The sequence below is a fragment of the Macadamia integrifolia genome, chromosome 12 (genome assembly GCF_013358625.1).
Source record: "Macadamia integrifolia cultivar HAES 741 chromosome 12, SCU_Mint_v3, whole genome shotgun sequence".
Classification (NCBI taxonomy): domain Eukaryota; kingdom Viridiplantae; phylum Streptophyta; class Magnoliopsida; order Proteales; family Proteaceae; genus Macadamia; species Macadamia integrifolia.
In genome coordinates this window covers 17,293,126-17,310,188 of record NC_056568.1, presented here as the reverse complement: position 1 = coordinate 17,310,188, position 17,063 = coordinate 17,293,126, and the positions used below count along the sequence as shown (strand labels likewise).

The 17,063-nt window shown below is 39.4% G+C and overlaps 1 protein-coding gene across 3 annotated transcripts; it reads left to right on the top strand.

Annotated features, from left to right (window-relative positions):
* Positions 1-348: 348 nt before the first annotated feature.
* On the top strand, positions 349-6,466 carry LOC122057606 (protein DA1-related 2-like). 3 transcript variants are annotated; one of them, XM_042619761.1, is made up of 12 exons: positions 349-799; positions 1,050-1,207; positions 1,558-1,639; positions 1,892-1,997; positions 2,644-2,764; positions 2,926-3,009; positions 3,591-3,710; positions 3,903-4,115; positions 4,198-4,260; positions 4,387-4,502; positions 5,709-5,767; positions 5,864-5,997. In XM_042619761.1, the coding sequence occupies exons 1-12, from the start codon at positions 754-756 to the stop codon at positions 5,866-5,868; spliced, it is 1,173 nt and encodes a 390-aa protein (XP_042475695.1). In that variant the 5' UTR covers positions 349-753; the 3' UTR covers positions 5,869-5,997. The 3 variants fall into 3 exon arrangements, with proteins under 3 accessions (XP_042475695.1, XP_042475694.1, XP_042475693.1); XM_042619759.1 differs by having other exon boundaries at positions 354-799; positions 5,885-6,466; XM_042619760.1 differs by lacking the exon at positions 2,926-3,009 and having other exon boundaries at positions 353-799; positions 5,885-6,466.
* The last annotated feature ends 10,597 nt before the right edge of the window (positions 6,467-17,063 follow it).

Sequence of the window (17,063 nt, the reverse complement as noted above, 5' to 3'; positions counted from 1 at the left end):
CAATGCATGCAACTATGCAAGTGGGGGTGTGGATCCTTTCCTTATCCTCTACCAACCCTCAAAATCAAAAGGTGAATTAAAAGTATATGGATACATGGGTGACATGTAAAAATTGTTTGCAATCACTACATCGGTACAATGAGCATCAAGTGGGAGCCTCTTGGACCGCGTGATCCGATGCCCTCAAGCGTCCATGAGTGACTGGTAATTTGAGCAAAACTTATATGCTAAATTGTTGACTTTGGAATTACATTTGTTCTTTTCGATCATTCCATGTCACTCTCCCGCGTAAAGAAGCTTCAAAATCCCTTTATCCATCCATACTCCAATGTGCCCTTTCTTCTTTTTAATCTCACAAAAAAAAGAACGTTGGGAAAAAAAACAGAAGAACCAAAGGTGCCATGGTGGCTGATGCCCATGCGTGCGCCTCCCGCAGCTTCTCTCTTCACTTCTCGACCGTCCACCGCTACTTTCCCTCCTTCCCTTCTCACCTCACCAGATTCCCTCGGTCTACCTAAAACTATCTTTTTTAAACGATCGCCTTACTTTCTCCTTCATTCCTTTCCAAGACAAGAGAGATTCTCTCCATCACTTTTTATTATGCTTGTTCCCTCAACTCTCTGTTCCAAATAGTTGTATAGGTTCTTTCTTCTTCTTCTTCTTCTCTTCCTTTCTCCCTTCCCTTTCCAATTTCCATCACTGTTTCCTTTTCGTCCCAATTTGTACGAAATTGACGCATTCATTTCGATATTAATGGCTTCTTCAGAAGTAAACCACCTTGCTCAGCCTTGCATCTACGGTGGGTATACCCTCTCCCTCTCTCTCTCTGTATATATAATATATACATATTCTATTGATTATGAGCTATCGCATTACATCTTCTGCAATCCGTAATCTGTTTGAGAAAATGTTTTGTAGAACTATTAATCAGAACTCAATATAGCCTTACATACTCAAGTTGCTTCCGGTGGATGTGGAGTATTCACGACTCTTTATTTGATTCTTTATTTGATGCTTCTCAGATATTTTATTTGATTGAGGTGAAACAGGGCAATTTGTTTCCTCTTATGCGGAGAGAAAATCTCGCTTCATGAAATGGATTGGCAAAGTCTTTAAAGTGGGATCAAATCGTAGAGTAATGGGTGGACGGCATCCACAATTTCTTGGGGATGAGAACATTATGTCTCGGGCTCCTGCTAGATCGACGGTAATTTCATTCTGAGTTTGATTTCAGATTTCTTTGTTGGTTTATTAAGTTATTGTTCTTGGTGTTATTGGTGATATTGATGAGAAAATCATATAGACTCAAAATATTCCAGTTTCTTGTGCACAGTTACTGCTTGGAAATTCCTTCTATAGATAGAAGTTGTATGAAACAGAGGATAGATGTATACTTACATTGCTAAAACAAAGTCATTTAAATTTAAAAAATATATGTCAGTTTAATGAGGAATGGTAGTTTCAGTTTTGGCTACTTCCTCTACTTCTTGTCTCCCAATCTTTTCTTTTTAGGTGTCAGAAAGTTCTATGGCTAAGCTTTGGATGAGTTGTTAACAGGATGACAGACCCAGAACTGAGAATGATGATGTGGACCAAGCGATTGCACTTTCTCTGGAAGAAGATTTTAAAAGACGACACGGTATGTTGTGGTTTAAATTGCCTGCTCAACAAACAAGCAGACAAGAGTGCAGATTTTCCGGCCCATTCTGACTTGTTGAGGATATACTTCTGTTCACTTTGTTGAGCTTTAATTTAGGTTTCTCTCTCCTTACTAATGAGGATACCTTGAAAGCCTTATAATGCCTATCACTGCTTCTTCTTTTTTCGCCTCCACCTTGTTTTCTCCCCAAGGAGAACCTCTATGATATATTGAATATCTGGGTTTCTTCAGGGTACAAAAGCCGCGACGATGACGACCTTGCGAGAGCAATTCAAGAAAGCCTGAATATGTCTGGAAATCCTCCTAACCCTCCACAATATTTCACTGGAGTATACAGGTTAGTTTGATGAAATTTTCCTTTGTCTCTTTCCTGCATTGTTTCTGCTTTTCTTTGGTTATCATAGTTGAAAAACTTGGTGAAGTCACTTGGTTGAGTCGGTTAGTTTTTACGGGCCTAATCCACTAAGTCAGAACACAAGTGCCTTGTTGGGACCCTAATATGGTTGTAGAAGTTAAAAACCAACTTGTTACTTTCCCAAGGGAGCTCACTGGAGTAAAACATTACCTTAGTCAGCTACACCTACATATTCTCTGATTAATCCTAGCTTTGCATGATTTTCTCATGGATATGTTGCTTGGTCACAGGGATCAATGGTAAATTGGTTTGGTAATGCCACTTCCCCCCTTAAATGGATACAATAGAAACACTTCATATCTAAAATTTGAGGGTTATACTCATTTTTCAAATGCATCGCTAATTAGGCAGATTAGTCAAATGGAAATCAAGTTAATATTTTTGAACAATAATGCTAAATTCCTATTAAATAAAAAATATATACTAGATGAAAAAAGTCCATTCAGTTGTTTGTTAATTTCGAGGTCTATATTTCATACCATGAGAAATTTGGTTTCAAGTAATTAAATTTCATGAACTGGTTCCTGATAGATCATTGATAATGCCAATATTCATGTGCACATTGCAGATTTTGTAGTGGCTGTAACTGTGAAATAGGCCGTGGAAATTATTTAGGATGTATGAGAACCTATTGGCACCCAGAATGTTTCCGTTGCCATGCTTGTCATCACCTGATAACTGAGAATGAGGTATGAGGTTCCTGAAACATGTTTGATGTTTCCTCCTCTTGTTAGTGATTATTTTTCACTAGGAAATTTTGAATAATGCATGTACATGATTCTTTATGGTAGCTGTAAATCCCACATAATTATATTTCTTAAAACGCTGAATTTTCTCTGTTGAATCAAAGTTTTCCTTGTCAGGAAGGGATCCATACCACAAGTCCTGTTTCAAAGAGTTACATCATCCAAAATGTGAAGTCTGTCTCCAATTTGTAAGGAAATACTATTCTGGATTTGAACTCTATTTCTTACTGTTCTTCACTAGGCGGGGATTATGCCATGAATTTATTTGTTCCCTTTTTTTTTTTTTTGTTATTTGTGTTATTTTATTAATTTTATTTGTTCCCCCCCCCCCTTTTTTTTGGTATGTGTGTTATTCTATTATTGTTGATGAGAAGGGGTTCTTTTTATCTTACACTTCATCAGTAGTTCTCATAATACATATGAACTTTGTACAATTGATTCAAGCTTAGCTTGCCCATCTCTGAAGACACTGCAACTTTGTTTTTAATGATAGTAAGCATACAAAATATGATGACTTCTTATAATATGTGCTGTCCTACAATGATCAGTAATGGTAGTTATATGGTATTTTTATACTGTAAAATATAACTTTCATATAATTATAATGTATTGCATAGCTTTTATGTACTTATGCTGGGCGAAAGTAGTTTTTCTTCCTGGTCCAGGCAGAAATCCAACTCTGAGTGACCATGTTTTCTCATGAATATGCTTTATCATTTTTTGGATCATTGTAGTTTTTTGTTCTAATTATCTCCTCTTATCTTATCAGATCCCTACAAATGGAAATGGTTTAATTGAGTACAAATCTCATCCATTTTGGTGTCAAAAATATTGTCCTTCACATGAGTATGATAATACCGTCCGTTGTTGTAGTTGTGAGAGGCTGGAGGTATGATTACTTTCACTACATCATGAACACTGGTCCTTCAGTTATTTTACTGTATTATTAAGGAACTGTTGTGTTTCAGTTATTCTTCCCCATAGATTCCCTGCATATGCCTTTTTCCTACAATCCAAAGCAGTTCATATGCCATGCTTGATTGTTCCGGTTGCTATATGTTGGTTTGTTATTGTGATGCAGTCATGGAATGCGCAATACATTTCTTTGGATGATGGACGGAGTTTATGCTTTGAGTGCATGGAGTCTGCTATCATGGATACGGGTGACTGCCAACCCCTTTACCACTCCATCAGAGATTACTATGAAGGAATGAATATGAAACTAGATCAACAGATTCCCATGCTGCTGGTTGAAAGGCAAGCCCTCAATGAAGCTATTGAGGGGGAGAAAAATGTAAGTGATGAACTCTTGTTATATTATTTACATATTTCATTTGTGCAAGTATCCTTACTTCAAAACCGATCCTTCTTTCCAGGGCCACCATCACATGCCTGAGACAAGGGGTTTATGTCTATCCGAAGAGCAGACTGTTAGCGGTGTATGACCATGCATCTATAGCTTTGTTTTTGCTTATTCATAAAATGTACTTTATCTTCATTGTTTAAAGTATCAAATCTTTATTATTATTATTATTATCTTTTCATTTTCTTCATAACATATTTAGATACTTCGAAGGCCAAAAATTGGGGGGAACCGGCTTATAGGCATGAAAACACAACCACAAAAGCTGACTCGGAAGTGTGAGGTTACCGCCATCCTTGTTCTGTATGGTCTCCCAAGGTAATGATTCTTAATATATGTTTTTGACTTTTATTTTCTTTCACTTTATGTGTCTTATATTCACAATGCGATTTCTTCCCATCAATTCAAGCTTCACAGTCTAATCTGTTGTAGTACAAGGCATCAGACATGGGGTATTTAAATGAGGGAGGTGTAATGATCCCATGTGACCATTCCATAAGGGAAAAAATAACGAATAACATAAAAAAGATAAAACAAGAGATTGTTTGTCTAGTTAAGATGAAAGGATGAAAAGTGGCTAGACAGTGGCCTTCTTTAACCTTTCCTTAGGGTATTCGAAATTTCTTGCTGCTTTGAGCTTCATTTATTCTGCTTTGGATGACACTGGTATTCAAGAAAACTTCTGTGGTGGTTTTAAATCAAAATTAAGAAATACTACTCTCGCCCAAGAAGCCAAAGCTACAGATCATTGATAGTGTACCTAATTTAACTATAGAAGTTCAACTGTGAGATCATGCACCTTTGGTAAGAACGGAATTAACACACGAAAGCCATCTAATATGGCAATATCTAAACAAGGAAACCCAATACCAGGAAAGAAAGATACAGGGAAACGTATATAAGATTTACACAGTATTACACATCTAATACTGATCATATTTGAAACACTGCAAGAAAACATGGCAACTTGGGTTCCATTTCAAGCTTCTTGGACGCTTCCAAGGGTTATAATTCTATAAATATCTTCAATTTGATATCTATTTTATTGTAGCTGAAGTATAAGAAGATCATGATGCAATATTAATGTTTATAACTTAAGAAATATAACATTTTAATCTGGTTTTAGTACAGCGTATTTCCCGTCCGAAAAGATAACTTTTGAAAATGTTTCTTATCAAAATTGTACAGACAAACAAATTCTAAACAGATTTTTGAGATGACAATCTCGGTCATGCCATTTGTATGAAACCCTTCTCACCCGTTTTTGAAAATCTGATTAGTATTTTATTGATTGTATCTTGTTCCTGACATGATGGAAATGACAGTCAAGGAATTAAACTTCTATGCTGGCTTGCATCTTTTGCTGCCTATTTATCCCTTATTATTTGTCTAGAAAATTATTTTCTTGCAAGTAAAAGGTATATAGCATATTTGAGTGGTGTTCCAAAGTTCTCTCTGTAGTTAAGATTGGGACTGGCTGATTCTTGACAAAAAGCCCTTATATCATTATGTCACTGGTTGCAGGTTACTAGCAGGATCTATCCTTGCCCATGAATTGATGCATGGATGGTTACGTCTGAAAGGTTACATTATATTCCACATCCTTTCTACCTTAAAATTATATTCCAAATTCTTTCTACGTTCTGTTTACAAGCATTTTCTCATTGGCATTGTCTCAGTATAATTTTTCAAACCAGCAGGGTTCCGCAATCTAAGCCCTGAGGTGGAGGAAGGCATCTGTCAGGTGCTCTCTTACATGTGGCTCGAGTCAGAGGTCATGCCTGGATCAAGAGGCATGCCATCTACATCAACAGCTTCATCATCGTCTTCTTCATCATCATCATCTAAAAAAGGAGGTAAATCTGGGGCTGAGAAGAAACTGGGAGAATTCTTCATGCACCAGATTGCTCAGGACAAATCAACAGCCTATGGTGAAGGATTCCGAGCTGCCAATGCTGCTGTTAATAGATATGGGTTACGTAGTACTCTGGAACATATTCGCCTGACAGGAAACCTTCCTTTGTAAGTGCATTAACTGTAATTTCTGCTCATCAGATGATGCTTCATCATCGGTTCCATCCTAGAGATAATTGTACTGCTGTGCATTGGAAGGATTGAGCTGATTGTGGAAAAAATGATCAGCTACCCTTAGTTTTTGTGGGGTCATTCAGGGTTGGTTGTTTGTTAAATATGGCTTTTCCAAATGTAATAATGAGCATGTATCTATTACTTTCCAAGCATATTTTCCATCTTCTGTGAATATATTTTAGAGAGATGAACTACACATTTTCTTCACAAACTGAACTATAACCAAAATACTACAGTTCAACAAGAAGCATGGACTTCTATCCCCCACACCCCAAATTTTCCTGTAAAGTGGCTTGGGTACTCCTAGTCCATGTTATGCTGATCTATGGCTGTCACTGAGAGAGGGGGGGGGGGGGGGTGGGGGGTCTATCAGTGACCCAAATTTCTTTCTTTATTCTGACCACTGAACATATCATAGGTTGTTGGCAGTGCACATTGATAATCACATAGTCGTGTACACACCTAGCCTCTCAATCACAGGCACTTCCATCCATCTTGCACAAAGCTAGGTTTCCATTCATAAAATGCTAAAAAAAAAAAAAAAAAAAAAGAACAAACAGGGGAAGGAAAAAGAAAAAATATACATGAGTTTGTGCTTGCAGGAACTACAGGAACAGATCCCTAAGGGTCAAAGTCTTCATCTGAACCATACTCAGGGTCGCCTTTATGGAATGGCAAGGAGTCTGTGGGTGTCAATCCCAAGTCCACCAACCTTCAATCAGATCCTGAATCTGTGCTTGCTGCTGGGCATTCTCCTACTGATAGGAGCAGACTTGGTTCTCCAAAGCAACAATCCTTCCATCCTGAGGAATATGAGAGATGGCCAAGAAAAGAGTAATAAAAGAAGAAGAAAAAGAGAGAAGGGGAAAGGTACCTTGTTGATCACCACCTCACACAAGCCCTAATGCATCCTTTGGATCTTAGTATAGACCTCCGAAGACACTTGAGAAGGAATATATCAGCCAAGGGAGGTCAAAAGCCAAGCAAACGAAGGATGATTAGATGCTCACATAATTATATGGAATAGGCAGCCCGAGAGAAGCATCTATGTCTGTTCTTCGCCTCAAAAGATGGGGGATGCTAGGATTGGTTGTGTTGGGATATGACCAACCTGGGAAGCCATGGAAGGGAATGGTGGCTATCCTAAGGGATCCACCTACACTAGTAGAAGGTCCAGCTTGGGATGGACCAGCAGCACTGACATGTGATTGAATGGTAGAAAGGTCTACCCACCGTGTTCTCCCCTGAAAGAACATTGATCAAGGCTAAAAGGAATTGAAGACTAAAGGTGATACTCAAGGAGGAGTAACATACCACTAGGCCGTCAAGACCAAGAGGGGTGCAAACAATCTCTTCCTTAAGGAAAGTCTTGTAGTGCCTGTCCCACTCAAGGAACGAATCATCCCATATTCTGTCTGCCAGTCTCTCGATTTGGTCAGCAGGATTGTACTCCAGACAATGTATGGTTGGTGGAGGAAGACAAGGAGAGAAGTGTATATCAACATCAGACCATTGCGGTATACCCTCTCTCCTAAATACCATGCATGGCCCCATATACCGCTGAATAGGACTTGGTTCTCTGATAAGTATCTAGCCCGAGTAACTTCATCAAAGTCTGGGAATGTAAGAGGATGGAATGGTCTCCAAGCGACCTGCAAATTCAAGAAAAAATAAGTACGGCACACGACATAAGAAAATTTAATGACAATGCATGGCTTACCTTTGTAAGACCGTTCAGGAGGGCACAGGCAGTGGTCCCTGGAGGATGGCGCCTGCCCCTACATACTTGGCTATCTCCCCATCTCACAGCTATGGGAAAGGGTGATGCTTGAGGGTCCTTCAGTATGGGAGCCATAATCTCCAGATGCTCATAGCACCAAGGCTGATTTGAAAAATCCAAGTGAAGAAATGTAACCAAATGAAAAGAAATGAGTACAAGAACAAGGGATCATCTGGAGGCAGTAGCCCACTCCCTTGAGACTTCAATCTGCATATGATAATAGATCCAGAGATCACAGCAAATATGCATAAGCAGCCCTACCCCAATCCCAGGTGTCCACGTCCCAGATATTCCGGAAGAAGGCAACCATGGAAATGTCTACCCCGCCTCGGAGGTCACCAAAGAGACACTAACCCACAATGAACAGAAGGAAAGAATGGGTGTCACCTGTGCCATGTTACCAGGGTTTACCCCCAAGCTAGCCCTCCACCAACAAGCACTGATCTCGCCAAGGCGGATATATGTCTGATCACCCTTGATATCTATGCCTGTTAAGTCCGTGAACTCCCTAGCTGTCAGAGTCTCAGGAAAGGTCAATAGCCTCCCCCCCAAATGGCATGCCTGTCAAGGCATAGCAGCACAGGGGCGTGATAGTGATCTCGCTAGTAGGAAGATGAAAGGAGTGAGTACTCAGCCACCACCGCTCCATCAGGGCCCCTGCCAATGTCGGGTTGAACTTCCTAGTCTCTATGGAAGCCAATCGACTCAAGCATGATGAGTTAACCAACTCCTTCACTCTGCGAGGGAGCATCTTGTACCAATCCTGAGCTATGTTTGGATGGCCATATTTGGCCAAGGTCGGTGGTACTCCCCCATCATGCTTCTGGAATAAAAAATAATAACAAAAACAAAAATATAAAACAAAAAAAAGAACCAACAAAAATAAATGATAAGGGAAATCAAAACAATAATGAATGAATAAAATGTAAGGACTTACCCATGAGCCCCATACTGAGTTGCAGACATGATTCTAAGTATTGTAAAGTGTTTGTCCAGAGTACCAGTCCGCAAGGCCCTCATCCCTTTGAGAAGAGTTTCTACAACCATCCAACTAGACCTCTCCACAAGTCCTTCTCTTTCTTCTCTTAGATATATTTCCCAAAATCATAAAGAACCCTAAGAAGTTCCACAATTTATAAAGAAACCCAAAAAGATGTCAAATTTTCCAAGTGGCTCCTTCCTCAAGAACTATGAAGATCTTCAAAAGGAAGATGAAGAACTTCAAAGGAAACCTGAAGATCTTTGGAAAAAATTTGAAGAAACCCGAAAAAATGCCAAAAGCTTTGGATTTTCAAAGAAATTCAAAAACCCGAGCTCACTCGCTCACAAATCGTTCCCAACTCAGAAAAAATTGGAATGGAGAATGAATAGGAAGTGGGACCATTTTATGGGTAAAAAATTTATTTTCAAAAAAAAAATAATAATAATAAAATAAAATTTTTTGAGATTCCAATTCCAAGGTGCAAATTAAAAATTCTTACCACAAATACCAAGTTCAAAATTATTTCTTGTGGTAGATGAAAATTATATCACATGAAAGTGGAAGGGAAAATCCAAATTTATGTGATAGGTGAAAATTATATCACATGAAATGGGGAAGGTAAAATTCAAAATTCCTTTGGTAGGTAAAAAATTATGGTCAAAACTTCAAACAAAAAAAAAATCAAAAGCAAAGAGCCAAATTCCAAATCAAAAAGCCAAAATTCAAGACTCCAATCTCTTGGTTCAAAATCAAGAAACCCAATCAATGGGCAAAAGAGAAATCGAGAAAAGAAGCAATTTCATTTAGCCTACCCCAAGTGGCCCAATTTCATTTACCTGGCCCCAGGTGGCCCAGTTTCATTGACTCAACCCCAGGTGGCCCAATTTTATTGACTCGGCCCTAAGTGGCCCAATTTCATTGACCTAGCCCTAGGTGGCCCAATTGCATTAAACCGGCCCTGAGTGGGCCAATTTCATTGACCCAGCCCCAGTTAGCCATTTTCATTGACCCAGCCCCAGGTGGCTCAGTTTCATTTACCCCGCCCCAGGTGGCCCAATTTCATTGACTTAGCCCCAGGTGACCCAATCCCATTTTAACCCGGCCCCAAGTGGCCCAACCTCTTTGAGTCCGCTCCGAGTGGCCCGATCTCATTAATGAATCCCTAGGCTGGCACATGGAAGCCCGGCCAAGGAAAATTCAGGAATCCAAATGTTTTCTTTTACAAGATTGAAAGAGCAGCGAATTTCTTTCTTGTAATCGACGGTCCCAAATAGCCCAGATTGGCTCGAAAGACCCAGCCTGGAGACCAAACCCCCTAGACTAGCACATGGACGCCCAGCGTAGGAAAAGACAAACATCAAGTACTAACATCTTTTGCAGGATTGGAAGAGTAGCGAATTTATTTCCTACAATCGGCAGCCCAGGTAAGATTTTAAAAAACTTCAAAATAGTTAAGAGATATTACCTGTTGTATTTTTCAACTCCATCATTTATGAGCAAGATAACAACAATACATGCTCCAGGTGACAAAATGTGATCGTTCTTTTTTTTGCCCTTCGGCTATTGGCATAGGTCTTGGTCAAAGAGGGGGATTTTATAGACACCCAATTTTGTCACCCTCCTCTGACTATGATGAATTATAGATCGTGGACAAGACCCATGCTTCTGATTAACAGAGGTGATGACTGACTGTTGTAACCCAATCCAAGAACACTTCATACCTACCTAAAAACCCCATAAATCCCGTGTGGGGGAAAATAGGGTCCAATTATGATTTTTTTATATACGAAGGAATCCGGTCAAAATAACCATTTGGATGGATAGTACTCAGAATTACGATTCCAATGATATATGGTATGTTAAAATCGAACCGTCGGATCTCCCACAATCATTTCTAGAAATTTACACCTGGTTGCGTGCATCCCCACACAGGCCGGCCAGCCAGCCAACTAGCCCTTCATGCACGCCACCCGCATTGGCCAGTCAGCCAATAGGCTAGCCCTATAAGCACACCGCGCACACTAGCCAGCCTCCGTACACACATCCCTCGCGTGCTAGCCTGTGCTCCCCAACGAGCTAGCCCCTGCCTACCAGCCAGCCTGCGTAGCCCCTACCTACCAGCCCTGTGCGCCCCTGCGTGCCAGTCCACGTGCCCTTGGCTATCAGCCCCACACGCCCACTGCCTGTTAGCCTTATGCATGCATCCAGCCTGCCCTATGCACCCATGCATGCCCCATGCACCCCTACCTAGCCTCGTGTGCTGCCGTCAATGGCAAGAATTTGTGTTCCATTGACCCGACGGGTGAAGAGATTTTCTCTTCATCCTCTTGTGCATTTCAAATTACCCCGCTAGCATACCCTACGCCACAATCTCCCATTGTCCCAAAAAGGAATCTTTTTACCTTATTGGCCCAAAAAAATTTACTTTTTTCCTATTAGTCCAAGAAAATCATCTTCCATCCCATTGGTCCAAATTTTCATATTTTCATCCCATTGGCTTAGAAAAAACACTTTTTTCCCCCATTGACTAAGGGAATTCCCTTTCCCTCCCCATTGGTTCAAGAATCCTATAAATACCCCCCTTTGGTTTAAGATAACACAACACCACAACATCGAAGTCTCCAAGAGAGCATCCTTGGAAGAGAAGCTTTGCCCTCTCTCCTCCCCTTTCCCCCTTGAGGTTTTTCATGTCTTCGGAGGGATCTTCATAAGATCTGAAGTGTTTTTCAGGCCTTCGAAACTCTTCAACCCTTTGCCTTCTTTGAGTGAAATTTTTTATAGAAAAAATTTTCCCTTAGTCTCCCGTCCCCTCTTGAGGTTCTTCCAATCTTCGGAGAGATCTTCATAAGATCCGAAGTAGTCTTCGGATCTTCGAAGTGTTCTTCAGGCCTTTGAAGTTCCTCAATCCCTAGGACCAGCCCATCCCCAGTGGAAGTTCTGTCTGAGTGCCACCTCATCCTAGCCCTCCTATAGCCTATCCCCAGTGGAAGCTCTGTTGGAGTGCCACCTCAGCCAAAACCTGGAAGTAGCACATCCCTGGTGGAAGCTCTACCGAATCAATACCACAGTCAAAATCCTTAAGTAATCGTTCCTAGTTGGAACTCTGTCCAATCAATATCTCTCGAGAAAAGGAAGTTGGAGGTCAAGACCATCTTCCCCTGAGCTAGAAGAATCCAAAGGACAGTCCGTGCCAGTGCTAATCAGAGGTCCACCCCTCTTGACCCGAAACAAGGGTCAAGCTCAAGTATAATTTCTCAATAGAATTAGCATAATGTAGACTTTATATTGACCTTGTTTTAGTGTACATAGTTATTTAAATTTAGTCAATGTATATATATGTGAAAACTTAGCCATGTATGCAGAATATGAATAATTATGGAAAATATTCATTCTTAAGCATCTAGTAGGAAGACCGGTTGAACTAGGTAGATTGGGTGCCTAACACCTTCCCAACTCTATAACTTGACACTTACCCTAAATCTCTAGACCAAACCAATTCTTGGGCCCTTTTCTAAAAAATTAGGCCCATCCCTAGGTCCTAGGCCCATATCCTAGGTGGCGACTCCAAACCCTTTTGTATATCCTGACCCCCATATTAGACCATCATCAAATCCCCGTCTGGAATGATGAATTTTATACTCCTATGAAATAAGCCCCCACGTATCTCCAAGCGATGATACGGTGGTGCCGGGCCCACAGTTAAGCACACATGACACACCCCTCCCTCATGAAAGAGAAAGGGAGGAGAGAGGACGGATTGTAGGTAGGTCCTTTTTTCGCCCTCCCCACTAGAAAGGGGGAAGAGAGATCTCATCTTCTGGCCGCTACCCTTACAAGACTACGCAACACTGGGATTCCCATTGGCCACGAAGTGTATCCATTTTCAAATGTAGTCCCCGAGTATATGATACTGATAACACATCGGCCACAAAGTGCAATCCACGACTATAACTAACTCTAATGCACATAATCAATGCATGGATGCAAAAATCATCGATAATCACGGTACCGATACCACCTCGACCACACAGGATTCTATTTCATACATATAATAATCATGCAGTGATCATGATATCGGTACCATCTCGACCACACTGGATCCCGCCATACATTTCAATATACATCTCATATCATTGTTATCATTTCCAATACAATTAAAGCAACATAATTATCAAAATCATGTTCGTCAATCTAAATATGTATATAATAAAATGAGAATTTAAATATACGATCGCATGTGAACAATTGTTAATATTGTAAACATTCCATAAAAGAGAAGGCAACCATCCCTCACCTTGTTTATACTTGTGTGGATTGGGGTTCAAGTATGGCCATCAGTCGTTCGATTTAATTTCAGCCTCAGGGTACGTGCGCATCACTGTCCTAGGCACGAAGGTAGCTGAATATCAATACGTGTTAGGAACATCAGGAGGGTCCAACCTAGTCACCCCAAAGGGTACATGCAAGGTCCCAAAGTGATAATACTGTCACTACAAACACTCACCGGAAACAGGTACTGTCCACTGGAAATATTAGACCTATTTTCGGTGGATATAACAGAGAGCTCCTAAGGCTCTGGTGGTCACCGGAAACACTCACCAGAAAAATCCCTAGTGTTTTCGGTGGCAAATTTCTGGTGGCAGTACAGAAACTGCCCGTGTGATTTAGGGCTTTCCAGCTTGGGCCCGATCTTCGGGATTTGTTCTGTGGAGTTTTTGGGGGATGTTCCTAGCATCTTTCTAAGCCATTAAAATCCTGATTCCACCGAGCCATTTGGGAGATACATCGATCGAATGATTGAAACCCTAGGTGGTCATTTGGTCAATCTTATTGCTAGAGCTCACCGAACTTGATTTGAGCTCTGCAATGGCATCGAGGAGATAAAATATGCAATCCCCAAGCTCTAGAGATATATGGGTCAAGATTCCCCCTATACCTACCTTGACCTAGTTCAAAATGAAGAGAGAGAGAGTGGTAGAAGAGGTAGTACTTACCTCCGGCAAGGATTTCGGCAACTAGGCGGGCAATGGGCACTAAGGTAAACCAAGGTAAGCTTCTCTCCTCCTCCTTCCTCTTCTTCTTCTTCTTCTTCCTCTTCTCTCCTTTCCTTTCCCATAATTTGTACAATTGAGAAATGAGGAAATGAATCCTCATTTCCACTTATATGGTAAGTTAGGCCTTAGGGCCTATTTGGTTTGGCCCTAGTCCGGTCCGAATGGGTTAATCCAACTTTCGAGGCATGTGGACCCTACTACTTTGGTCTATAAGTTGATCATGTCATGAGTTAGGTGTGAGTGAGGATTTGGAATCATTCAGGGTTGTCTACGACGCGGGTGGAGGGATCCACAGGCATCGAAAGCCAACCAACAGCCTAAGTGCCCAGCAAAAATAGCCAACAAAAACAGGCCTAGGTTATTTTGGTGGGTTATTTCCGGTGGTCAAGACAGCAACCTGTCTTGACTGCTTGTTGTCCACCAGCTAGTCTTGCACAGGTAATTGCCCTAGGCTGTGTTCATCGTCTTTCAGTAATTTTAGTGTGTGTCGAGATTCAGGTGTGGGGTGTCAGGTCACTAACCGTCTGGGATCGAAAGGTATGATTCCCCTCTAGTTGGACTGGCAAGCAATACACAAACATGTGGGATCATCTCTCCCCCTTCGACAATGGGCAGCTACGAGCCAAAACACGGTGGTACTTCCCACCTCTGGTCCGAGACCTATCACAATAATTCAAATTAAACCGAGTCAGGGCACGGGTGTAACACCTATTGCTTTCAATGTGTGATCCTTATAAAGTCTGGATATGGGTCATTTTCACTAATATTCAACTTAGTGGTCAACTTAATTTCTGCAATTTTTATGGATGTTGAATAAGTTTGAGTTAGTTTTATTATAGAAAGAGTGACTTTACTTGGATGAGGCTATAGTGGTGGGAAATCATGCCCTATGAAAAAAAATTCGATTATATTTTAGTCTGATTTTATATTAGTTTTTCTTACTGTAGCCAAAAAAAAAAGAGCAACATGAATGATACTTGATATGCATTGAAATTCAGGTGAGAGAGAAATAAATGGATAAGGCTATAGTTTGGGGGAACAAACCCTATGAAAACTACCTATTTTTTTATTTTTTATTTTAGTTTTGCATAAAGATCCTCAAACTAACAATTTCAGCCATGAATAAGCTTGGCTTTCTTATTTGCTACTTTGAAGTTTAAATTTCCAGCATGTTTAATGATTTGGTCTAAAATATTTAGATTTTTTTTTTTTTTTTTTTTTTTTTAAGAGGTCAGGATTAAACTGTTCAAACAAAAAAAAAAAAATATCATATATGCTTACACTAAATATAGACAGTCTGTTCTGACCTTCTCATTTTTATTTTTTTTTTTTTTAATAGATGTTTAATAGATATTTTTTTTAAATGCAAATCACATGAAATTTCTAGTTGACCTAATCTATTTTTATATTAAGTATATGCTGGGAAACTTAACTTTTACATGGACAATGGTTCAGTAAGAATGTGAGTAGGTGCTATCAGTCACTGTCTCAATTAGATTGAGATCTCAAGCACAATTAAGTCAAATACATAAGCAAAGGAATTGAGTTGTGCCTGAACCTAACAGTTTTAAATGTAGATAGAATTTACATTGTGCCCTCAATAGTATAGAATATTATTTATTGGATTAGCTAGTAACGCCAAAAATTGATGAAATGTGGTGTTAATGCAATGGTTGTTGTGAGATTTCTCTTTTTTATTTTGGGGTGGCCTTTTTTTCCCCTATTTGGGGCTTCTCTGATAGATGAGTAAACAAATTAGTTTCTAATGGATGACAATTCTTTGTTACTCTGCTTACTTTATTTTTTATCAATGGATTTTTCTATTTGGTATGTTGTTTCTCCTTTCAATATGATTTTACGTTTTAACTTGAAAGAAAAAAAGAAGGTTTTCATTCATCTCATAAAAGAAAGAAAAAGTGATGTTGTATTGTCATCTTTTTAGTATCAAGCCTTGGTTGATGTTGCCAAGAAAGTTAGAGCAGATGATGTGTTTCACATGTATGCATAAGAAAAGAAAATGATCAAGCTCATCTTGCTCTTTTGGAACCTAAGCTGCTTCCTAATATCGTGAAATCTAATGTGTTATTGCAGTTCCAATTTGAATTAGCTTTTTTTCTTTGAATCTTGATCTTATTGTTATGGCTTTATGGAGAGAATGAGAAATAAAATGGCAAGAAGATGCTATTGATTATGCAAAGAACATGAAATATAGTGACACACATGATCTGATCTTTAGTTCAATTAAGTAGAAAGTAAACCTTATATTGTGACTTATACTGCAATTATAAGAGTACTTTGCAAACAATGGTGGCTATAAGAAGCTGTTCTTGAGAAGTAGTAAAATAGTTATCGATTAACTAGGTGTATAGGATAATATGTATTGTCTTGATTGTGTTTTTGAATGTTGTAATGTCTATTAGATTGCCTTTTTTTGTGGTTGATATTATAAAATGAAGTTCAACCAATGAATAGTAAAACATTGTACAATATATATTGCATTAGAATTTATAATTTGTACATGGGTACATAAACCCTAAGTTTTGAGTCTTCGCCTTTTCAGTTGCTGAAAAATAAAATGTGTCTACCAGATTTTCTTCGCCTATGACTTAGATACCAAACACAATACCATCATCCCATTGAAATTCCACATTGCCCTTTTTTTAAGAGCTGCAAGTAATGATAATTTTATTAAATTAGGACAAGCTTTATGGGCATTATATGTTTTTACAATAGTTGAATCTTACTACTTGTAGATTGATGGATTTTCTATATAAGCATTTTACCAATATGGTTCGTGGTTTTCTGTTTCTTTATGAAAAGACTAACATAATTTACTCTCATCATTGAAATCATTATGACCAATGCTGAGCAAAGAAGTGCCAAATATTATACTTTAGTACTCCATTGTTTGTTAGAGAATAATTATTTATGGTCTCTTACTCAATTTGAATGTAGTGAAGATGTATGCAAACAAT

Coding starts and splice junctions, on each gene's coding strand:
- LOC122057606 (XM_042619759.1), top strand. CDS start 754: ATGGCTTCTTCAGAAGTAAACCACCTTGCTCAGCCTTGCATCTACG. Junction 3,711..3,902: donor GTAGTTGTGAGAGGCTGGAG/GTATGATTACTT, acceptor ATTGTGATGCAG/TCATGGAATGCGCAATACAT. Junction 4,503..5,708: donor GTTCTGTATGGTCTCCCAAG/GTAATGATTCTT, acceptor CACTGGTTGCAG/GTTACTAGCAGGATCTATCC.